Genomic DNA, 26173 nt, shown 5'->3' with positions numbered 1-26173 from the left:
TCTGTCACATACTGATATTGTGTTTTGAAATTCAATCCACTATTGCTATACCTTAATGTGCACACATACCCTTGCAAGGTTAAATTCAGAAGAAAAGCAAAATATATGCAGATATGTTTATCAATCAACAGACAGTTTTGTAACAGGAAAGGCATGTTTGTGCACTGACCTCCCAGCACACCGTTTAATCAGCAGGTGTTAGACGTTACACACCTGGCAATAGTGACACATCACACAACAAATCCAGGTAGGCTCATTTGTGGAGGGTTTTTTTTAATTACCAGCAAAAAGAATTTTAAATTAACAATTATCACAAAGAAGTAATTAATATCTTCTCCTTTTTTTTTTTTACAAGGAATTATTTTATGGATATTTCCACAAAATATTTTGTATAATAATTTCACGAAGAATTTTATCAATTTTCACAAATAATTATTTGCACATTATCAGCATTTAAAAACTGGTTACGGAAGAGAACATAAAAAGATTTAATTAAAGATAAATGTAAGCACCTGAGATAAATCAGTTAACAAATATCTTGACCTCTATATATTACCTGTAATTCCAATGGCACTCCTACCATTATGCTTCTTTATATTACACTGCAAGTTAGGACAGTTAATTGTAGTTGTACTATACATATAGACATGTAGATATAGATACAAATTAACTTATATAACAATAACATGTACAATGCACACCAGGGCTGCCTAATTAGCCAACTGCTAGCTTTTATACAAAGTAGCTACAACAATTGGTGTTTGGATAATAAAACACTCCTTAAATTAGTCACATTTAAATAATTTCCAAGGAAATACTCTATGTTTTAAAACTGGCTAAACCCAAATTTTTTCCAGTGTTGAGTGCAGGCACACACACAAATGCATATATAAAGGACACTGTACAACAGCCACCTACATGTATCTATGAACGTGAAAAATGAGAGAGACTTAGGTGGCCTTTATGGGCACACTTAATCAGGTGGTCTTTATAAAGAGGTTTTACAGGACATAAATCCAGCGAGTGAGCTGAATGATTTCCCACTGCACATACGGAGAACGCTGTTACAGTATTCCTGTACTAATTATCATTCCACCATGGCTTCCTCACACCTGGGTGACACACAGTACCCATCAGACCTGCGACACTTTGTCCTTTCACCGACAGTTTTTCCCATTAAGGAGACCGAGTGAAGTTTGTTTGTTGTCAAAATACATCAAAATTCTGCACCCATTGCCATCCCTTCCCGACGTAGACGTGTGAAAAACATGAAGAAAATGGGGGTGGACTTATGCTACACACACACACACACACACACACACACACACACACACACACACACACACACACACACACACACACACACACACACACACAAATGGTGACATCCTCATCAGTGTCATGCTTACAAATTGTCCATTAGCACAGTAGAAAAAAATATAATGTTAATGATCTACGTCGGTCTTAATACACTAAAACATTTAATGCACACAAATATATGGTAATTGCAAAAGAATTAAACCTGATTGCAGGACTTAATACTTTTTTTTTTTATTATTCTAATGGATACAAAGACTTCAGTAGATTTCAGTGGAATCAAAGAGCAGCCCAAGGCAATAAAGCAGCTGCTGACAATACACTAGGTATGAGGGGAACATTTGCTTCACTGCATGGTTAAAAGAATTTAGTCATTACGTTTGGACACATACAAGCTGTATACAAATTTATATGGCATTAAAATCCATATATCTTTAATTTTTAACACCATAATTACAAATTTTGGTGACCTTAGGTTTTCAATGTCTCTTACATGAGTGAAAATGAAATACAACGAGCGAGAAAGACAGAGAAAAAGACAGAGAAGGAGATAGGGACACACACACAGAGTGTTAGTTACAGGTTGTTTTGTTTAATACCACCACTAGAGTACACTGATTTATTAATCATAGAATACTGGATGTCAAACATTTGGTAAATTTTTAAATATAGTCTCAGAGGGGAAATCTGCTACATTTTTCCATTTGAAGCAAGGAATCTTTTCTATGCACTATCCTACAGACAGGACAGCACATACCACAGCTTTTGATATACCAATCATGGTGCACTGGCTGGAAGAAGAAATAGTCCAATGGGACCACCAATGTTGATTAACTATGCATCAAGCACTTTACCAATGGGCTATATCCCGCCCCCTCAATAAAAGACAGGCAGAGAGAGAAAGAAAGACAGAGAAAGAGGCAAACACACAGAGAAATAGAGACACAGACTGATGGATAGAGAAAAAGTTATGTTTGTTTTGTATAACAATACCACTAGAGCAAATTGATTAATTAATCATTGGCTATTGGATGCCAAGTAGAAAAAAACAGAGACACAGAGAGTAGGTTTAGAGAAAAATGGTATTATCTATTAGCTCTGTATTTCACTAGTATTTGCAAGATGTTTGCACGTTGTGCAGGAAAAACCGAAGTGCATAGGACTTTTTGTGCAGGAGGTTCTCCAATCGATCCCACTTGATGGACCAGATTGGATGTTTTTCCCACCAGGAAGTAGCAACAACTTCTGGCATTGCATCAAAGGGTAAATCATCTGAACCAAACACTAATGACAGACACTTGCTATTCTCTATTACCATTAGTGTAATAGGTAGCAACAGCTTGTCATGTCTCTCTGATTTATATTATCTCTCAATGACCCAAATCTGGCGGCTGTGGCAAAAACACATGTACGTTTTCAGTGCAGCTTAATGTATTGTACAAATCCATATTTTACAGAAATTACTTCCTCTCATCAAGTCATTATGAATGGCAAAACGTGCATTATCAGGGACCATGTTCTACTTAATAATATTAATAGAAGCCTATGTGTCGGTCAGGAGAATTACACATTTCATCCAGTCAGTCTTCAACAATGATGGAGACAGCGACATGCTGTGGGTACTATACCACATGGGGGTAATTTTCTTGTCTCTAAATTGGAACTCCTTAAACATATCTTTGTGAAGCAATACACAACATAGTAATTAATATATAATGCTGTAGCTATAGTGAGTGAAGGATTTAAAATAACAACAGTTCAAAAAATATTTGCAAGGTTGGGGGAGTGGACAGAAATTTAAAGAAACAAATGAGCATGAGCATGGTTTGTTTCAGCAATGAAACAAAGGCTACATGAAGTGGGTGATTAAATCCACACATACAACCTATACATCTTCAAGACTAGTTTCCTGGCTATGAAAAAAAATCTTACAGATCTTAAATTTATAAATTCTCAATTCCCTCCTAACTACATTTTTAATATTAGTAACAAAAACAGGAGTTTGATATTTTTAAAACCTAAACAAAACCTCAATGTCAGTGTAAACGTTTGTAAACCTTATTAAAACTGTTATTTGTTGCATGGATGAATTCAGAATGTGTGAACTACACATGCTAGTATGTGCACATAAAACTCTGTGAAGCCCAGCCTGATTATAAGATGATTAGAGAGATCAATCACCAAGCAGCCGATGACCACAGAAAAACATTCTCCAGTGATGAATTGTACTGCAGATTGGTTATAAGAATGGTAAAATTGCACAATTACTAATACACAAATAAGTAATAAATTGGTGACAACTCTGTGATGATCATCACTCAGGAGATTCAATCCATAAACAGGGCAGACTCCAGTGTAATGTGGGCAGAATATTTATGGCTTTTTTCCCTCGCTATCTTGTTAGCTACAACTTGAAGAGCCTGGCGGTTTATTTCTTATTGACAGTTTTCTTGAAATCACGCACCCACAGGATATTATGAGCCACTTGACCTGGGCAAACACACCCTACAATTGCAGTCAGTCAACTGAAAGTAATATCTACAACTCGCACTATTCTGGAGCTAAAGTATTACCACACAAAATGTTCAAGTTTCGGCAACCGTATCAGATATCATGTCCAATATGTTTGTGATTAGATTAGAAAATCCAGATATTTCATTTAAAGAGACATTCCTGAGTTTGCTGAAATCTTTAAAATGTTATCGACTAACGGAGACTTTTTAACGATTGTAATTACATATCAAATATAATTTTCTGCATAAAATATTAGTGGCTATATATTAAACATGTTTCTGATCTTTCTAATATTTGTACTAGGTTAAATTTCATTTTGTTTCCTAAAAAGTAATTTTTCGTACGTGCGAAATTATTTGAAGACAAAATCCAGTTTGGGCTTCTTACAAATATTGAGATGATCAGAAACACATTGAATATACAGACACTGATATTCTAAACAAGAAAATATATTTAATATGCAAGTTTAATCGTAGAAGTATTTTATTAGTCAGAAACATCTTACAATGCAGCAAACTCAGGAATGTCCCTTTAAAATTTGTTTAGTGTTATAATGATCAAAAGCCCAAAACCAGTAAGTTAGTGATATTAAGAAGTCCAGCTACTTCATTTAAAATTTGTTGATTCATTTGTCCTGTGCTATTTTAATTCAACAATGTCAGTTATAAAATTGATATATGCTGGAAAATGGTTATCAGATACTATGTCATGTGTGTTTTGCACTGTGCTGAAAAACCTAATATTACCTTAAGTGCATAAGGTAACATACACTTAAGCTGATCTTAGCACTAAGATCACTTCATGGAATGGGCCCTGGTTTGTAAAGATTGCTGATACTATGTGATAGGGGAGATAAATCTATGATTATCTGGACATATGATATTAGGAATAACTGAGTAGCTAATCTACATTTATAATCAGTAATGTAAAAATAAACTATAAGTAAGATTGGGTAATGAATTGTTAAGGAACAAATAAATCCCTTATCTGGTTACATGGAAGGCAGGTAAAGGGAAATTATAAGCTGCATGAAACAATGCAGGACAGGCCATCAGAAAAATTCAACCCCTGCTACAGCATACTGTATATTATCAGTTAGTGTGTATGTTGTAAATCATACCAAATCACGCCAGGAACATTGTAAACAATGTATGTTAAGAGTAGCTTAGCATGCCAGGTCATGACTTTCAAGATCAAAGACATTGTTAACTCGAGTACTCAAATATGGATAGTTACCTCAAGTACCAAGATAAGGATATATATAGCATTTGGTTTGGGTGATGAAAATGTTACAAGTATTAATACCCTGTCCACAGCTAATAAATGTTTTTAAATAATTAATAATTTTTTATTTAACTTTTTTTTTTTAAATAATAAAAAATAAAAATAAATAGGTAAAAAAATAAAAAAAATAAATACAAATGTTGATTACTGTTTGTAAATTGTATCCTCACTGAATATGAAACACACATTTGGTTTTATTATTAAAGTTGTTTTATTTTAATCATGATTTGAAATACACGACTTGATTCTGAAATTTTGACACAATGTGAGTGATTGTACCATTGCATTAGACATGATCTAAGTAACAGACTTTCATCTCACAGTAGACATATAAATGCTAACTTGACATGATTTGTCATATGCCATGGCATCCTATTCCCAAGGGTAAATCAATTTACTTGTTATTTATGGCTGGTGGTCCTCACAATAATGTTGTGGATTAGAAGGACAGCATGAGTTATCATGTTAATATCTGGAGGATTAATTCCATCATATTCGTCTCCACCAATTACACACAGACAAGCATACAGGCTTGTAACATTAAAGATGAAACACTGCCTGGTGAAATATTCAGTTCTCTCACACTTTCTTCATTGAAACCCGGTATTTAAGTAAGCCAGACATCTACCTAACCAGACTGTTCATCATCATAAATTGGATCATAATGCTTAAAAGAAAGTCTTCATCTATTCCAGGACTCTGCCTATATAAATAATAATAAATAGCTGGCATATTTTGTCAGTCCAGCATTTATTCAATAGACTACACAGTCAAGAGTTTTACTGGAATGGATTTATTAATATTTTAAAAAATGAAGAAAAAATTAAAAATAAATAAAATAAATAAATAAAAATAAACAAATAAAATAAATAAATGAACAAAGACAAAAAAACAAAAAAAAACCCAAACAAAACCAACAATAACAATAACCCACATACAAAAACAATTTCATGGATTTTAGAATACCCAGTACTTTGTGTACTTTATTTTTGTTTTTGTTTTTTTCAGGTCAGGCAATCAAAGGTAATTTGACAGCTCAATGGTGGCATCGCTATAATAGATGTAGTGTTTAAAGAGCTATTTTCCTCATGGAAGTAATAAATATGTTTAGGTAGCCGAGAAAGATCATCAATCACCCGAGTTTAATGGAGACAAGTGTAATTCTGCCTTAACAAAAGTAACTCTGTGATCCCATAATTGGGCTGCTGCATAATTCACAAAGGCAAGATAATTAAACAGTGAAAGATTCTAAAACAACCATGCTATTTGACGGAAACTTTGCATGGCCATTTGTAAAAGCTTTATATAGTTGAGATTAAATATTTATGCCAACGTAGACAGGTATCTGTGTACGGCTCAGTCAGTAGAGCCATCATCCTATCCGTCATAGGATCGAACCACCTTAGTGGACCCAGTTTCTGATTTGGGTTTTTTCCCTATCTCAACCAGTGCCCCACAATTGGTATATCAAAGGCCATGGAATGTGATGTCCTGTCTGAGGGAAAATTTGTATTAAAGATTCCTTGCTGCTAATGAAAAAATGTTGCAGGTTTTCTCTAAGATGTTTTGTGTCAATGTTATCTAGTGTCATTAAACAAAAAAATAAAAAATAAAAAATAATTTTTTTTATTTTAAAATAGCAAAGGAAACATTTTCAACTCAAATTTAAACACCAACATCTCAACCAAAGAAAATTTATTTATTCACAAAAATACTAGCCACAACACTACCAAAATTCATCCACCCATCAACCTAAACAGTAAATCCATAAACTTTGAGGCAATGTCCATTAACTCTACCTTCAAGATTTTAAGCACTTTTTAATGCCTCATCATGGTTTGGAATAGATTACAACATTTTCTAGACAGGAAATTGACTATTTAAACTGATTTCGCTTGATTAAAAACACTGTATAAGGGCTAGGGTATTGATGACATTTTATTCTGAAAACAGAACATTCATACATTATAAATGCCGGACCGAGGGAGCAGGAGACTGGAGTATGCTGTACCAAGAACACAAAAATCAATGTGGATGAATGCAAAGTCTTGTAAATCACAATTTCATCAAGATTGCCCAGTATGAGCAGACATGAAAACTGCTAGACAGGGTCAGGGTTGCACTGATGATATTATTTTGGCACTGACAATAAATGTATTCAATGTGGTCTGATAAATGAGTGGGTTGTGGCCACATGAATCAAAACTGCACATGCATGCAGTCACACCTGTTAAGTAGATTCTCAAAAGTACGATGGGTGGCTGCTTCACATGGGTCATTGGATTAAATTTGGAAGCACAGTAAGATGTCCTCTTAATAGGCGGCTCTCATTAGATTCATGAAATTATTTGGGACCATAATAATTTGTTTTTCATAGACAATAACTGATTAACAGCCATTCAGTATTAGCAGTATAAACATAAATATATAGAGTACTAGAATAGGTGATTTTGTCAAATAGTAGGGTAGGATATAATAAAATGTATCTAGGTGTTTTCCTGTCTCAACCAGTTCTCCATGACTGCTATATTAAAAGTGTGAGGTATGTACTATCCTGTCTCTGGATAAGAGCACATAAAAGATCATTTGCTGCTGTTTTGGTAAGAGAAGCGTATATGGTGGCAACCGGTTCCTCTTTCACTTTAATCCCTAATATGTCATACAACAAATAACCATAGTTTATAATGTGTTGCTGAACAAATATTCCTTTCTTTTCTTTTCCTATCCTATCCTATATCCTATCCTATCCTATCCTATCAGACAGAAGGCTGGAAGAATGGATGAACATTATTGCGCTCACTCAAGTATATATGTAAACACTAGCAGGACAGAAACAGGTATAATAACTTGGCTATTTTCACAAATAAACACCCACGGCAGTTAACATAATCCACAGACTATAACCAACATACACTTGGGTAATTTGTAATTCCCACAGGTCCGTGTGAGTGATATATATATATCTCGAGAGAGAGAGAGATAATCATTCTGTGATCAGATACAGATCCATACAGAACTGTACGGTATGGCTTTGTACACAGTGAATACACAGTGGTAGCCATGAAAGGGAACCAAGCTGTGTCGGACCGACATCACTCTGGATGTCACTCGAGTTAATGAATAGCCCAAGTCGGACGGAAAATCTACATGTACTGACATCTATTAAAGCATATAAACCAGGCTCAAAGCTGCACAGTGGGTGAAATCAGTAAACGATACAATGAAATTATCATCACGGTGTGGAAGCAGATTCTCTGAAACATTCATGCTCAATCACATGATGTGGTTGCCATGCATATAGCCAATAAGAACAAGTTGAGGTTTTTGTTTAATCTGCTGTTAATGCTCTAGAAATTATGTATGGTGAGAATTGTTTTTTTTAAATAGATATACCACCAGCCACAAAATAAAATTTGATTTCAACCATATTTGCACAAAGCAATTAATACAGCTTAGCCACCAGGAAAAAACACACCATTATGCGGACCCCTCCCCCACCTAACCCAATGTGCTAATTTCCTTTGTTAAAACATCTACAACTGTATAGACCAACAGATACGTAACATATTAATGAACAGGTTATAGAGTAAATTAGTTTATCTACATTATGTTTTCCTTACTTCCAAAATATGAGAATTAATTTTCAAAAGGGTTTTAATCTATTGGCTATAATTGTAAACATATTACAACAAATGACAACATTCATAACACAAACCTTAAACATATTTAAAACCAAAGCAAATTAAGTGATCATCTCATACAGCATAACCTAAATACTATTTTGGTCACTTAATTTTATCCCTATCCCACTGCAGAACAAACCACTATTACCTTACAACAGCGAGCCGAGTTGAACAGCACACCGAGTTGAACACTGCACACCACTATCAGAGTCACACTATCCAGCAGACGCCAGTATCACATCAAAGCAGACGGTTTGTCACTGAGTGTGGTGTTAAAAAAAGGAAGAAGAGTAGAGTAAAAAGTGCAAGTACTTACAACTGGACCTCGGCACTGCGGCTTCCGTTCAGTGGCTTAGGCAGCACAACGAGGGGTATGAGACACACAGAAGTCCTTGCGCCCAGGTTATCCAGTATTGAAATGGAGACCAGCACTGCAATTGGAAGGAATGGCTACAGTCAATATTTGTACAAGGAAAATCCATATAACACAGACTGGCCCTTGAAACAGCCCACTCTGCTTTTCCCACTAGTTTCCTCGTGGAGTTGGGCCGTGACAATTCAATAACGAGTAGGTAACCCTAAAAGTGTGTTAACATTAACTTGTTTTGGTACATATAAAATGTACATACTAAATTAACCACACATCATACTACGTATGTATAGGTAATCCTATATATTGTAAAAGCTACCTTGTGGTTACTATACTGTATTTACACTGGTATAAAGTCTTTTCTGTATGAATACACTAATAACTACATTTCATCTTCTGTATAAAGACCACCTGCAATTCTGAAGGGTGGTTATTATAGACAAAATTAACATATGGATAAAAACTAATTATTAAGCACAGATACTTGTATATATAAAACATTTTCAAACATTCTAACATAGCAGGGTCATAGTTGTTTTTCTCAGGGGTGGGGGTGGGGGGGGGGGGGATGCACAGGTCTTGTTCAAGCAACTGTTAAGTATATTTGATTATTTGCTGTCACATTATCACAATTCAATAAATTTATTTAGGTTGCAGTATTATGAATGGGAAAAGTCAACCCTAAGCCCCATATTTACAGCAAATACACAGCTGTACAATTTAAAAATAGTTTTTAAGAATCTGAAAATACAACTGAAAAATAAGTAATTCTAAAAATAGGGGGGGGGGGGGTTCATTGTGGAAAAATAATATTAATGTTCAAAACAAATATTCATTTATTAGTGGATCAACAGGTAATAAATGCAGATACCTACGGCACAAAATAAAAAGTACTATGTACAATGTATACCAAACATGTACCTATAGTGCACTGGTCAAGTAACAAAATACAATGGCAACTCTTAAAAAACCCTCTTTCAGACTGCCTAAGAATAAACCAACAGATATTGTATAATATGGAGAACCCAATTATATCCTGTGACAACACCTATTTTGTACAAAATGCAAACAAATGTTACAAAGTGAACTAAGAATTTCTTCTAAGAGAGTAAAGTTCAAGACGAAGCGTATCGTGTAATATTACACACTCAGGTGATTGTAGTGGTCGTTTCCGTGCCCGTATTGAAACAGGCTTTATGGAGGATGCATGACTGATCGGGGACACTGGACTATCCTGGGTACAGAGGTGCGCTTCTTTGAGGCAGCCACTGCCAGCGTTATTGATCGTGTCGCGGCCACACAATCTGAAACCTCAAAGTGCTTGGCAAACAGTGTGTGCTTTTTGGAACAAGTATGTGACATATGACAGGGAATACTGTATCACTTTAAAGCACCAGGCTTGTCGGGGCACTTCAGCATGTTAATCCCGTGAAACCACACCAAAGGCCAAATACAGTCAAACCTGTTCGAGTGGCCACCTACATGTATATTTAGCAGACACATAAACCTGCAAAAGTGGCAGAAATTAACCTCTACTAAGCACCAAGTCAAAACTGCTCAAGCAGTCCCCTCTATTATGCAGACATAAACCTGCAAAAGTGGCAGAAATGAACCTCAACTAAGCAGCTAGTCAAACCTGCTTAAGCAGCCACCTCTATTAATCAGTCAACCCTTGTCAGACGGTCATTTTTATTATACTGTTAGTCAAACTTCCTTAACCTTCTGACTACTGCAGGCGAGATATCTCGCCCGACGTCACGTCAGTCGATATACTGTACACTGTATACAGTGCATTCCCCAATTCATATTTCTCGCCGTTTTGCACACGACACTCACCGGAAACGGAAATATAATTAAAGAATTTTTTTTTTTTTTCAAAATGGTGGTTTTTGTTTTGATTTTTTCAACTGAAAATACCTTGAAATTTTGAGTTCAAAAAGTGGTTTTCGGCAGGTAATTTTCAGGGATCGATAGCTGATTGTAACAGCTAATTTAATAATAAATTTGATCGTTTTACCAACAACGAAAATTACCAAATATTGCAATATGAATCGTAGTTTGGGTTTTAAAAAAAATTCTGGTCAGAAAACCACTGTTATCGGGAATAATGGACATAAATACTGGACAGCTGGCCACAAATGCCCGTAAGTAAACGTAACTTTTTCGATTTTTTGCCTAATTTTAACCACCATTAGCCGATCTAAAACAATAAAAATTACAAAAAAAAGACACGAAAATAATACTTACCGATTCATATATGAACTTTATTTCATGTATTTATGAAACATTTGAGTGAATATATGTGAGTAAAAATTATAAACTTGTACCCACTCAACGTGGTTTTTGTTAAAAATTAATCCAGTAGTCTAAAGGTTAAGAACCACCTCTATTAAGTAATCAGTCAATCCAGCTCATGAGACAATTTCTATCAGTCAGCTAGTTTTCTTAAGGGGATACTTTTTATGCTTTTTCACTCTACGTTAAGTGTTTTCAAATAAATATAAATATCCATAATAATAAACCAAATACAGTTCTGCATTCAGTATATATGTTGACAAAAAAGTTGCTTTTTAAAAATGTATTTATTTATTTTAATTAAAAATATTATTGTAATAATAATAATACAGCTCTTTATTACAATAAAGGAGCACCTATCTTCCATACCCTCACTACAAACTTTGGATTTTTTGGTGTGGGTTTTTTTGGTAACAGAATTAATCAATTCGTAACAGGGTTCTTACACTTGAAAAAACATAAAATTCAAGGACATTTCCACAACTTTTTAAAAAATTTCCAGGACATGAAATGTTCAATCAATGAACGTTATTATAACAAATTGTTGTCTGAATTTAGACAGGTTATGAGGACAACAAAAGTAAAGATGCTGGGAAGAAAAACCCACAGAAGTTTTCACCAAAATTTCCAGGACATTTCCAGGATACAATAAAAATTTAATGCTTTTTCCAGGACATTAGAGACCTGGATTTTAAAATCACAAAATTTAAAGACATTCCAGGATTTCCATGATGTGTAAGAACCCTACATAAGATCAACTCAAATTACTTCAATAATTCATGGGATTTTCTTAGATTGGTGGCAGATTGTCAAGTTTATATTCATTCACGAATTCCTTACTTTAAGTTTGTTTAGTACAGAGTAAATTGTTTTACATTTAATCTGTTGTGACTAGCTGTAAAGTCAACCCCGAGAGGATGTCTCTAATGAAAATATTCACAATGTCCACCAATACCATCTCGCATATTCACAATGTCCACCAATACCATCTCCCATATTCACAATGTCCACCAATACCATCTCCCATATTCTCAATGTCCACCAATACCATCTCCCATATTCACAATGTCCACCAATACCATCTCCCATATTCTCAATGTCCACCAATACCATCTCCCATATTCTTAATGGAGCCTCACAACACATCACTGACAATTGTTTTTTGTTGTAGTTTTTTCATATTTTTACGACCTTTGAAAACAGTTTTGCCACAAAGTGCTACATGATGACTTAGACTAATTGAAATTCATGAAACTTTTGTGGTACTTAAGTAAAGACTTACATATCCCATTCTTGATTTCATTTATAAAGCTTTTCAAATAGTTTTCCTTTTTGTGGCAGCTATGGCAGAGAGATTAGTCATAAAGATAAGAAATCGGGGAAACAATGCCAAGAAAACGATACACATTGATCAGCAACACAACCTTTGGAAGAACACAAGATGGCCTGTGTGGCAACTCACTTGACAATACAAAGCCGCTATTTAAACTCTATTTGTAAACTTGTACATCTAATCAATAAGCATGACATTATAATTCCATTTGAGTATCGAGCTCCGCACACACATAAGACATTTATATACGTCTATATGCCTTCCATATTCTGATGATCCTATCTAAGACAGGTTCAGGTATTGATCGGTTTAATATTTGAGTCAAACATCAGTCCATTAAAATCGCAAAGTGTCTTCCGCAATCTGTCACATCACCATCAATATGACACAGAAATGGTGTGTCAACAGCACATAAGAGCGAGCTGTGAAACACACAGATAGTGGTAAAAACGACTTGTAGCAAGATATTCAGACTACACCGACACAGGTTAATTGAGTGGATTGATTACTGCATGCTTTTAAAGGTTTTCGCCAATCACAATGAACACTAAACGAAGAAAGCTTAAGTTTTGTTTGGTCTCCGTGACCTAAAATGTACAGGGTTTTTTGTTTGTGTTTTGTATCAGGTAGTTACAAAGTGCAATACCTGTATGTTCATAACTAACAGCAATTTATTATTATTATTTAAAAAGTATAATCTGCTCAAGGAAGAAATTAGCTGAAACACAATTGATATTTTTAGTGACTCTAAAAAACAAAATTCAGTGTATTCATTAATAAATATAAATACTTGTTTTTGAAAACTAATTAATATGCCGAAAAAGAAATAAAATATTAACTTTCCTGATTTTTTATGCAATGCTTGTTCAGATTTCTCAATTGTCATAACCAGTAATAACTAACCCTATGTATTGGACATACAGATAAAGATAGCTGAGGTGTGTGTGCCCAGAACAGTGAGCTTAAACTTTAACTGAATACAAGCCCAAAATAAATATAAACAAAGAAACCCACTCCAATGCCATATAACCATACTTACAATGTGTGGAGTTTGTCATTAAATATCAGTTCTATTTATAACAAACTGATTTTTGCATTCTTGTGGAAACAGTGAACGTTCTGTTTTTTTTCAAGTTGTTTAAATCTTGATTAAAAGTACAAATAAAGCTGCTAATGATGTTACAAATATTTTCTTTCATACTTTTCCAAATGAACTGCCTGTACTGGTAATGGTAACATCATCACCCATTTAATCATCATCATCATAATAAATTTCTTGTTCTAGCCAGTGCACCATGACTGGTATATCAAAGGTCAAGGTATGTGCTATCCTGTCTGTAGGTTGGTGCATGTATAAAATCCTTTGCTACTAATGAGAAAAATGTAGTGGGTTTCTTCTCTAAGAATATATGTCACAATTACCAAATGTTTGACATCCAATACCTGTGGTGTGGTTAAGCAAAACAAAAGTTTTTCACTTTCATCATCATTGTTGTTTCCACAATATTTGTAGGTACAATGAAGCAAATATTTCTTAAATTCAAAGCCTATGATTCGTCAACTTTAAATAGCCTGTATGTTGGTAACAAAGTCTCCTCCAGTGACCTAGCTAACATGCAATACTTACATACACATGACATATGACCACAGCTATTCTATAATTAGCCCGGCTGCCGTTAACCATCCATTCCATTATCTCACAAAACAAACTCTCATGCTGCCAGACATGAAACCATTCACACACGATATATACTTAATAGCAAAAGATTAAGCGAAATCAAGAACTAAGTTTAGGAAATGATCAATGATTAACCAAAATCAATGACAGAGCCCAGTGGAGACCCCGAAGGCGTAATCATCAATATCGTTAGGAGAATTGTCACTAGGAAACAAAGTGACAGTAAATGTGGAACTGCTGTCACAGATGGGCAGCAACCCCTCTTTTTTACAGTCTGCCACTGTACGGGGAGGTGGAGACCCACTGATTCACCCTCTGCAATTACCCCCACTAATTACATTACCCACTGGGCTGCGGTGTTTACCCAAGCACCTAGTGCAAACAATACCAAGATGCTTTGAAAAACTTAATTTGCGTGAAAACCTGTTTGGATATTCCACCTAACTACGTGGTTAGTCCGTATGATATTATGTTGCTAAGCAATTATTTTAACAAGATTTGAATTCTCCTTAATCCCAAGTGACATTTGAAGATAAATATGGAAGTAGAAAATTGTGGGACACAGTTTTGTTCAAATACTTTCTAAAGTGGTCAAACTGATTTTAAAAAAAAGGAAGAAGCAAAAAAGAGGAAGAGAAAAATACCACCTAAAAATAAATCAAAGAAAACAAACTACTTCGAATAAAAATAAATAAAATTTGACATGTAAGAATTATGGATCTTATTTTATTCAATATTTTATTGCCCTCAACTCATAAAAAGCAAGTTACAACAAATAATTCACAATGGCTAACAGAGAAGATGAAATGTACCCCTCACGTTTTCAGGCAAAATGTAAAAACCAATTGAAAAAAGAGTCTGCTTAAACAATGTATTATAACATTAAAGTAATAATAATTTGTCACACAAGCTATTAGCCCTGGACACAAATCAAGCCTTTAATGTAAGAGGCTGTTCCAAATGGCTCATTTTTCATTCATTCATTTCAACTTATTTTCGTGCTTATATCCAATTGAAGTTCAAGCACGCTGTCCTGGGCTCACACCTCGGCTATTTGTGCTGTCTGTCCAGGACAATGGGTTAGTAGTTAGTTGTTAATGGTTAGTGAGAGAGAAGTCGGTCTTGTGACCTTAAATCTACACATTGAGTCATTAAAACTTGCTCTTAGTGAGAGCCGGTACCGGGATGCGAACCCAGTACCTACCCGCCTTAAGTCTAATAGCTTTACCACTACAACAGCAAGGCTGATCTGTTTACACCCACATATGGTTCAACCAAGCTCTCCTGGGCAGATATCACAGAAATGTAGACAGAGTTATACAGTTAGTTGTTAGTGGTTAATGAGGCAGTGTTGGTGTATCAGTCTCACACCTCTCCAAAGAGCCGTTAAAACCTCACTCAGAGTTGAAGCCAGTACTGGGAAGAGAACTCGTCACCTACCAGCCCTAACTATTACCAACAAGGCCAGCCTTACTAATTAACAGCAATGGATATTTTATTTGTACTATTTTACAGACACGACAGCACATACCACAGTCTCTGATATATGAGAAATACAGTACTAGTATTCTCAAGTGGATTGTATCTCCAGATGATCTTCCATCCAAGGCAGTCATCCTAATAGTGTAGAAATCCAGAGTGAAGATTATATTATGCAAGCCAGACCTCTGGCTGATGAATTCTGTTAAAACATTTTGTACTTGTATGTGTCAGAAATATTAAAAACAAAAACCTTACCTTTATGCTCGTTACTGACATTGCCTGCTGGTAGCTGGAACTGGATCTCCTGACTGAGACCACGATACACCAGGTTGTGTCGATCTCCTTCATTCACAATGTAACTTACTTCAAACATCAGAGGTACATGCTGAAGATAAACAGAGCATTACACTGAATACAACAGGTTAAAAACATGCACACATACAAACAGTGAACTTTAGCAAAACACTAATGAATGTCTGATCAAATAACTGTGCTACAGTAATGGACATTTCTTTTCAGTTTTACTTTTTCAAGTCCCAGACCCTAGTTTGAACATGTGAAAATAAGACACTAACTTTGGTTAATATACAAACTTGTAACACAGCTGGATAGAATTACACAGAGTGAAACAAAAGTCTGTAACTTTTAAACGGGGGAAATATCCTTTATAAATAGACTAGAGCTTGGTTACGTAACTATTATTTCTCGGAGGTTCATACATTTTTTGAATTATGAAAAATGCATTTCTAGGCATTACTAACACCAGGATGATCAGAAACATTTCAGATGTACCGAAATGGATATTCAAAACAATGAAATGTACGTAATATGTCTGATTTCAGTTAACAAAAATGGCTCTAATAGTGAAAAACATGCCAAAGGGTTTAAAACCAATGGTCTGTTACTTTAAACAAAATATAAAACATTTTTGTTTGAAATGACAAAAATAAAAATCATAATGAACTAGATATTGTTTGAATGAAGAAAATCAATCTAACCTCATCCTGCCAGGCTCTACAGAAGACTGTAAAGGTCGTTTCCATCTCAATACCAATCTGAGGTCGGATGTCACACGCACCTTTCCGAGGACTCTCGTTAACTTTGAAGTAGGTCATCGCCAAACCCTGCACTGGATTAGGTCCTGAAACAAAACAAAAAAACTAAATCATTGAATAGTCAGTATTTGATAGAATAAAACATAGGCATTTACTTCCAGAGTTGAGTGTTCTTTCTGTGCCAAATTATTACACACATAATGCATGTACACACCATTCGCTGCAATGAAAAACGGCAATAGCTTTAACAATGGTTACAGTGATATATTAGTTCCTTAAATGAAAAAACTTGTATCAAAAATACTGCTTTCCTATACCCACTCACCCTGCTTTGCCAGCCACCCACAAACTTCCATTTCACCTCAAAACAAAACCCCAGATGAATCCAAACAGGATATGAACATCACAGTATCTATTATTAATGAAGTTTACTCACTAACAAATTTAAACCCAATACCTTGGTGAAAATAAATAAATTTAAAAAAACCATCAGTGAAAACAACAAAACTGTTTTCTCAGCATCACGTGCCAAGTTCTCAAGAATTTGAGATGGAGAAAAACAAATACAGACTGTTGTTTTTAAAATGTGCAGTTTATACCACGGTAATTATCAAGCTTAATCAGTAGACAGGGGCATAACAACAGTCACTCAAAGCTTTTCTTATTAAAGCAAAATGTATTTAAAAGGAATTATAATTAATTCTTAGAATTAACATACATGTGGCAAGTGAATGGTGTGGTGATAGCAGGTTTCCTCTCTAATTATCTTTATGGTTCTTGAATGTACTATATATATACACCATATAACAGTAATTAAAATGTGATGAGTGTGTCATTAAATAAACTGCTTTTTTTTCTTTCTTTGTTTCTTTCTTCCATCCATCCACCTACCTACAATGTATAAACCCATACATGTACATACATACATATCATCCACCCATCCACCCATCCATCCGTCCGTCCGTCCGTCGATCCCATATTGTTTGTAACCCCCTTTTAAAGTTAATTATTTATTATAAGTTGTTATATATACATGTAGTCTAGTAGGAGTACCAGATATTTGGGTTAGTGCTTTATTCTGTCAGTTTCCTTTTTTCTTTCTGTCAGTTTCCTTTGCTTTCCAAACTAATTTAAAAAAAAAGAAAAAAAAAAAGACGCTGAATGAACTGTAATAGAATAGAGATTCAAGTGCACAGTACTGGTTGAAAAATAAGAAAAACAGATTAATTTCCTGTGAAAATGCTGTAGCTGGATTGATCTGAACTCATTTCCTGTCCGTGCGCCAGACTCACAGAATTATTTTATTAACGCATTCCTATACACATACATGATCTGTTCGTAATTTTCAAAAGCCAGCCATTACAACCAGAGCTTTTTTTTTCATCTACTGATCAATTTAAATCAGTAACCATTCCTACTAGGAGAGAGTATTACTCGCAAGAAGGAAAAACATTTCTTAAAAACAAAGATTGTTTTTCGTTAAATTGTATTTACCAAATCAAATTGTTTCAAGGATGTTTTTGTTACCACACAATAAAAATAACCCACAAACTCAGAGTTAGGCTTTTAGAAGTCAGGCAACTAAAATTAACCAAGACGTTGGGTTTTTTCTTTCTTTTTCCTGCCAGTTTATTCTATATGATATTCTAGCACAGAGAATGAATATTCCAGTGCAAAGATATTTGGGATCATTAGATTTTTACAACCTGGCAATCACTTTTTCTGATGTCATAATCAGAAAAATAGGATGTTTTTTTAAATCCCATCAAAATGTTGAAATTGTCTGTTTTTATGCTACAGCTATTTATAACACTGTAAACAGGAAACATCCATAGCCTGTAACAATCACTTATCTAAAGTGTAAAGTTAAAACAAACATATTAATTATGTGGACAAATCACGATATATCACACAACTACGTAACCAATAGAATGAATAGCAGGATTTGTTTTAATGCAAGTATATATGCAATGCATGTTTTGATGCTCACATCGAGTTAATATGCTCAGTATATTTTCATAATTTTTATGGGGTTTTTTTTATTATATTTTATTTAACGAAGCACTCAACACATTTTATTTACGGTTATATTGCGTCAAACATATGGTTAAGGACCACACAGATATTGAGAGGAAACCAGCTGTTACCACTTCATGGGCTACTCTTTTCGATTAGCAGCAAGGGATTTTTTATTAAAAAAAAGTTTGTTTTATTTAACGACGCCAATAGAGCACATTGATTTTTTATCTTATCATCGGCTATTGGACGTCAAACATATGGTCATTCTTACACTGGTTTTTAGAGGAAACCTGCTGTCGCCACATAGGCTATTCTTTTACAACAGGCAGCAAGGGATCTTTTATTTGCGCTTCCCACAGGCAGGATAGCACAAACCATGGTCTTTGTTGAACCAGTTATGGATCACTGGTCAGTGCAAGCGGTTTACACCTACTGATTGAGCCTTGCAGAGCACTCACTCAGGGTTTGGAGTCAGCATCTGGATTAAAAATCCCATTCCTAGACTGGGATTTTTTATATGCACCATCCCACAGACAGGATAGCACATATCACGACTTTTGATATACCAGTCGTGGTGCACTGGCTGGAACAAGAAATAGCCCACCGACGGGGATCAATCCTAGACCGACCGTGCATCAAGCAAGTGCTTTACAACCCTCACCCCGAGGAAGTAGTCATACATGTATACAAAAGTATATTTTGTTAAAAAACAACAACTTTCAAATCAATTTAATTTTTTAAAGAAAAAAAGAAAAGATATATATACTGATTATTTTTAAATTGGATATATTACAGTATGGTATGATTGCCAATATTGACTATTTTAAATTTAGAAGCTCTGCATATGTTTAAATGCAATCAATTTCTGCTTCTTACATATACATGTAGCTAACTAACAATTCCCATACTACTGTTTTGTCTTTGTGCAATAATATAGCTGTTTTAGAACTTGAATGGTGGGTTTTTACATCTCCCTATTATTGACTGAGTGCATGATGTGTATGTTTTCAGAATGCTACAAACAAAATAAAATTAATGTAAAATTGCTATTGGAAATTGAATTATTTATATGAAGATTACTAATGCATCTGATCGTGTTTGAAAAAAACATTGCAATTTTTTTAAATGTATCATTTAAAAATATAAATATATGTATATGAAAAGGAATTATGGTAAGATGGTGTATTTATTGTACACAAAGCAAAACCAATGATGCAGAAAATGGCTGTTGCTGATGGTAATTATAATTAAGAAAACTACATTCAGACATTTTGTCCACTGAGAATTAACAAGGTCTATCCACAATGTGTTTGTAGTTAATTATCAGTGCTATTTATAAAAAAGACTATCAGTACTTTTGACTATGAATTTCTTTACTGTTAGTGCCTCATGAGTGTTGCTGTATGTCTGTCTGTCTGAGGGTCTGTCCATCACCTATTATTTTACAACTAAATAACAACAAATTAAAATAAAAAGCAATTTTCCACTTTGTTTTTAAATGTGCAGTATGCTACCACTACTGCTGTTGAGGATAATATGATGATGATGACGACGTTAATAGGACAGTAATATTAACAGTAATATTAACAGTAATATAATTGACAGTCATATCCGACCATCTGACTAGCCAGCATGTTTGCTAAATTGCTTCATACTTCTCCTCCAACGCAATACAATATAATGCAAATCCCACAGACTGATGGAATACAGTACACAGAAAATGTGATGACTGGAATTTCCCTGAAGACAGTGGAGAGATAGAGCTGATCAATTCTGATCTCAATTTCCGACTGCTTCTATCGAACTATCAACAAATACCGGCTAATGAACAAACACGGAAACATGCCCATTATCACCTAACCTAGTATGGGTTTGGGGAAATTGGGGAAATGTCAATTAATATTTGGTTCCTATGTCACTCCCCACTGGAGCTGGACTATCCAGACAAGACTTGGCAGTAGCGAAGAAGCACATACGCTTAATAGCATTGTTTGCTGAAGGTATTTTTGTTTTTTCCACTTGTATTCAGTGATAGTGTTGCACGTGATACAATGCCCATTACGATTTCTCCAGTCAATAAGGCCTGATGGACGAGGGAAATGGGACTTCTCTATTGTAATCATATTATGAAGTGATCTCGTTTAAACGAGAACCTAGATGAACTGAACAAAACATGGGCTGTCTTAGAATGCTGGATTAAGATGAGTTTTGTTAAATGTCATAAGTCAAATAGGGGATCCATGAAATTAGACAAATTTCTCAATTAGAAAGCCTGCAAGATAGAAGAACACATACCGCGGCCTTTAACCAGTTGTGGTGTACTGGTTGGAACAAGAAAAAAAAAACTATTTAGTTAAATGGACCAACCGAGGTGGTTCAATCCTTCGATGCAAGCACTCAACTGACTGAGCTAAATCCCCCCCCCCCCCAAGTTCTGAAGTGAGTTCTCTACCAACTGAGCTAAATCCCGCCCCCCCCCCCCAGTTCTGAAGTGAGTTCTCTACCGATTGAGCTAAATCCCCCCCCCCCCAAGTTCTGAAGTGAGTTCTCTACCGACTGAGCTAAATCCCGCCCCCCCCCCCAGTTCTGATGTGATTTCTCTACCGATTGAGCTAAATCCCGCCCCCCTCCCAAGTTCTGAAGTGAGTTCTCTACCGACTGAGCTAAATCCCCCCCCCCCCCCCCCCCCCGTTCTGATGTTATTTCTCTACCGACTGAGCTAAATCCTGCCCCTTCCCCCCAAGTTCTGAAGTGATTTCTCTACCGATTGAGCTAAATCCCACCCCCTCCCCCCAAGTTCTGAAGTGATTTCTCTACCGACTGAGCTAAATCCCGCCCCTCCAAGTTCTGAAGTGAGTTCTCTACCGACTGAGCTAAATCCCCCCCCCCCCCCCCCCCCCAAGTTTTGAAGTGCATTCTCTACCGACTGAGCTAAATCCCCCCCCCCCCCCATGTTCTGAAGCGAGTTCTCTACCAACTGAGCTAAATCCCGGCCCCAGAACCTGAACAGATGCATCACAAATATTAATGCTGGACACACAACCTATCAGCTATAAGCTGGACAAATACAGTTAATTCCCAGCGTGTTTTGTAGCAAACTCAAATAGGGTTTGCCAGTGCAGCAGAAAATAAGTCTTACAAAACATATAGACAAAACAGTCCCAAAATAACAGTCAAACTTATCAATGATGATTGCTAAGAAAGAAAGAAAAATGTCTCAAGTCAAATACTTCATTTAATATAAACATGAAAGAAAGTGTACATATATTGGATATCAATAAAGCATTAAAGAAAGACGTAGCACTTGTAAATGGAATGCTAATAAAGTCTGATGCCAAAGACGTTTTTGGTCTGTATTTTGAGATAGAGATGAAGTAACACAATTGAAATAGAACCGATACAGAACATGTGAAAACATATCTTTTTCAGATGAGAATATTAGAGCTTTTTTAACTACTCAATCAATGAAATCTATTTAGCACTAATATGGCTATTTCACGTAGTCAAACATTCAGTTACCAGATAGTCAATCTGATTTAATGGAAGCAAGAAAAAAAGTAAAGAGAAAAAAGACAAAGAATAAAGGCATATTTTTATTATATTTTTTATCTATTGAAGTCTTTAGCAAGTGCATCTTGGTACAAAGAATTCAACCTATTACATTACTTGTCATACAACAATGGTGTTTGATATTTATTTATGCACATTTCAAGCAGAGACTCATGACTGGTATATCAAAGGTTTTGGTCTGTGCTATCTTGTGTGTGGGGTTCATGCATTTAAAAGACTCCTATCAATAATAACTATATAACAAGTCATGTAGAAAACCATAAAACAGTTGTTAAATTAACTGGTTATGCAACCATATGATCTTGGGGCAGGACATAGCCTAGTGGTAAAGTGCTCGCTTGCTATGCAGTCAGTTGAGGATCGATCCCTGTCGGTGAGTCCATTGGGCTATGTCTCATTCTAGCCAGTGCACCACGACTGGTATATCAAAGACTGTGTACGGGATGGTGCATATAAAAGATCCCTTGCTACTAATGGAAAAATGTAGTGGGTTTCCTCTCTAAGACTATATGTTGGAATTACCAAATGTTTGACACCCAATAGCCATAGATTAATAAATCAATGTCCCCGTGTGGTGTTGTTAAACAAAACAAATTTTAAACAAACTGTTTTGATATTTATTTATGCACAATCCAAGCAGAGCTTTATGACGGGTATATCAGAGGTTGTCGTATGTGCTATCCTATCTTTGGGGTTCATGCATCTAAAAGACATCTATCAATAATAATTGATAATTACAAGTTACAGGGCATAAAATTTGGCATGGACAAACCAATATCAACATAAACGACAGATCGTTTGTGCAAAAGGTGTAATCGACATATTTATAATTTTCGGGAGTATGCTGACGTCACAATATTTGGTGTCTGAAGCATGTCACAGAACTTTTATGGGTAGTTTCAAAGAATATTATATTATATATCAATGCAATTTCATGACACTGATAAAACAAAATATGTTTAAAAAATAATTATAGATGTGTGCTATGAAAATCTCTCTCACTGCTATTCCAAGCCAATTGGAATAAGTCGGCCAATTGCGGATTTTCCACAGAGTTTGACACATGTAGCTTCTTTCAGACTGATTCAGGTCTATTAACCTTCTGACTCATGCAGACAAGATACCTCGCCAAAAGTCACGCCAGCTGACATACTGTACACTGTATACAGTGCATTCCCCAATTCATATTTCCCGCCGTTTTGCAAACGACACTCAACGGACACCATTTATTAACAGGAAACTGAAGACAACTTAGCTTCCTGTGTCTTTAGATTTTTAATTTTCAGTAGAAAATACTTTGGAATTTTGAGTTGGAAAAGTGGTTTTCTGCAAGTATTTTCGCTTGACAACAATGGCGGCATGTCATGGCCATTTTCAGGGATCGATAGCTGATTGTGACAGCTATTTTGATAATCAATTTGATTATTTTTCCAACAACGAAAATGACCAAATATTGGAATATAAATAGTAGTTCGGGTTTTTAAAAAATATTCTGGTCAAAAAGCCACTGTTATTGGGAATAATGGACATAAATACTGGACAGCTGGCCACAAATGCCGGTAAGTAAATGCGAAAATGCGAAAAATACATGAAAATAATACTTACCGATTCAAATATGAACTTTATTTTAGGTATTTATAAAACATTCAAGTGTTTGAGTAAAAATTATAAACGTGTACACACGCAATGTGGTTTTTGTCAAAAATTAATCCAGTAGGTTAATAGCAAATGTGATGACATTCTAGCGACGGTACCTAGTGTCGGACAAAATGACCGCTAATATTAACTCTGCGACTATCAAAGCATGCATACACATAGCAAATCTGGCTTATCCGAGTGCCTGTGCAGCTACCGTTTAAAACCCATTTTGCCTGTCACAAGAGCATGTACCATGTATTACAAACATGCACTGCAGTGTGTGATATCTCGTGCCACCTTCACGAGAAGGTTGTGTTCTCCTAACTATGAATAGCAATTTACAGAATTTCTAATTTGCAATGAATCGAAACTGACATTAATATTTAATTTTGGTTTAATTATATTAAGGTTTTAAAATGTTTGACAAATATCATCTATCAAATATCTAAGATCAATATTACACTAGTTTAAGCTTAAATCGAAACTGGTTAAATATTTAAAAAAAAAAAAAAAAATAATAATAATTCACAAAGGAGGTCAAAAAAGATTTTGACACGGATCGATTTCCGTGGGTCGGTTGGGTTAGGACAAACAAACTTAATTTTTATTTTCACCTGGCTGCTTTCAAGTTAGTCCTAGCACACAAAAAGTATATTTTTTTATTTATGATAGGACATTTGATGGAGAAAAGCTACAAAAATAGCTCATCTTAGATTCTCTTTTGATTATTGTTGCCCATTAACTTTTTCATTTGTATCTTAACTATTGAAGGAAGTCATTCTTGTAAACACTAAAACCACACGAATGACATATTGGTTGTCTTCAAAATTCAATTTTTATGCTCTGAGTTAACTGGTTATGCAACCATATGTTTTTAACCCTTAATCAACAGAATATAGCTAGGTGTGCTCGATATCACAACTAATTATCATATATTTTAAATCTCATGTCAAACAGTGACGACCTCAGTAAGACTGCACCCAACTCATTAACAAAGCACACACGAAGCTAGAACCAGGAGAAGCTGACATCAGCAGGGACATACCAACACGAAGTACTGTTTACCTGAACACTATTCCTGACTACGAATTTCAAACTCTGTTGACATACATGTTTTCTCCAGTCATCATTATGTGTCAAAACACAGTGGCAGTATCAGGTTGATTTTACCAATAACTTGTTACAACTGTACCAGTATTACATCTGTTCTAATATTTAATCAAATATTTTAAAGTATACAATTTTAGAGCATCTACATATACAAAATGAAATGCCCATTAGATTGCACATATCATGACCATCTGTTCTATTGGTTGTTCTTTAAATTGAACACCTGTAGGTCAAAGTAGATGCATTTGTTGGTATGTCCATCTATTCAAAGATGTGTGTAAAAAGTTGTTTTTGTGTGACTACCAGATTTTCATTGATAAAATATACTACTACATTAAATGTTTTGCCAACCATGAACAGAACAAACTGTACATGACAAATCTTCCAATTTATCCATCTAATTCATTTAAATCTACTTCCACACAGCTGTAAAACAATAAAAAAAAATATTTAAAAAAAATTTAACAACATTTTTTTAAAACTTGTACAGAAAGTACAGTGACCATACAAGTCATATATTCCATCCTGTGTGTACATTAGACTAAAGTTCATATTCTTGAACTTGGGTATAACCCTCCAAGCCCGTGTAAAGCCATTTACGAGTGTATTTACCTGTAGATTCCACCTGGACCTGAATGATGTAGGTCCTGCCCTGGTGTAGAACCCCGGGTTTAATCACCAGCGACTGTTTGTCTAGGCCGGTGCGTGTTTGGTTTGGGCGGAGAGAGATCGGGTAGCGGTCCTTGCTCACCAGGTGCTGCACTGAGGGGCGTAGCAGCTTCTTGATGTGGTAGTCATCAGGGTCAGGTCCGTCCGTCTCCTCAC

General features: G+C 35.3%; 1 protein-coding gene across 1 annotated transcript in view; it reads right to left on the bottom strand.

Moving 5' to 3' along the window:
• Positions 1-26173, bottom strand: part of LOC121381607 (polycystic kidney disease protein 1-like 1) — a 246383-nt gene that overhangs the window by 67853 nt on the left and 152357 nt on the right. Inside the window, exons 30-33 of the mRNA XM_041510943.1 lie at positions 25961-26173; positions 16955-17097; positions 16212-16341; positions 9115-9229 (exon numbers count right to left, since the gene is read on the bottom strand). Coding sequence (XP_041366877.1) covers positions 9115-9229; positions 16212-16341; positions 16955-17097; positions 25961-26173 — 601 coding nt within the window. The remainder of the gene's footprint in view (positions 1-9114; positions 9230-16211; positions 16342-16954; positions 17098-25960) is intronic.

The sequence above is a fragment of the Gigantopelta aegis genome, chromosome 9, assembly GCF_016097555.1.
Source record: "Gigantopelta aegis isolate Gae_Host chromosome 9, Gae_host_genome, whole genome shotgun sequence".
NCBI classification, from domain to species: Eukaryota; Metazoa; Mollusca; class Gastropoda; order Neomphalida; family Peltospiridae; genus Gigantopelta; species Gigantopelta aegis.
Note: the sequence above shows the minus strand (reverse complement) of the source record. Positions and strands in the feature narration are given on the sequence as shown.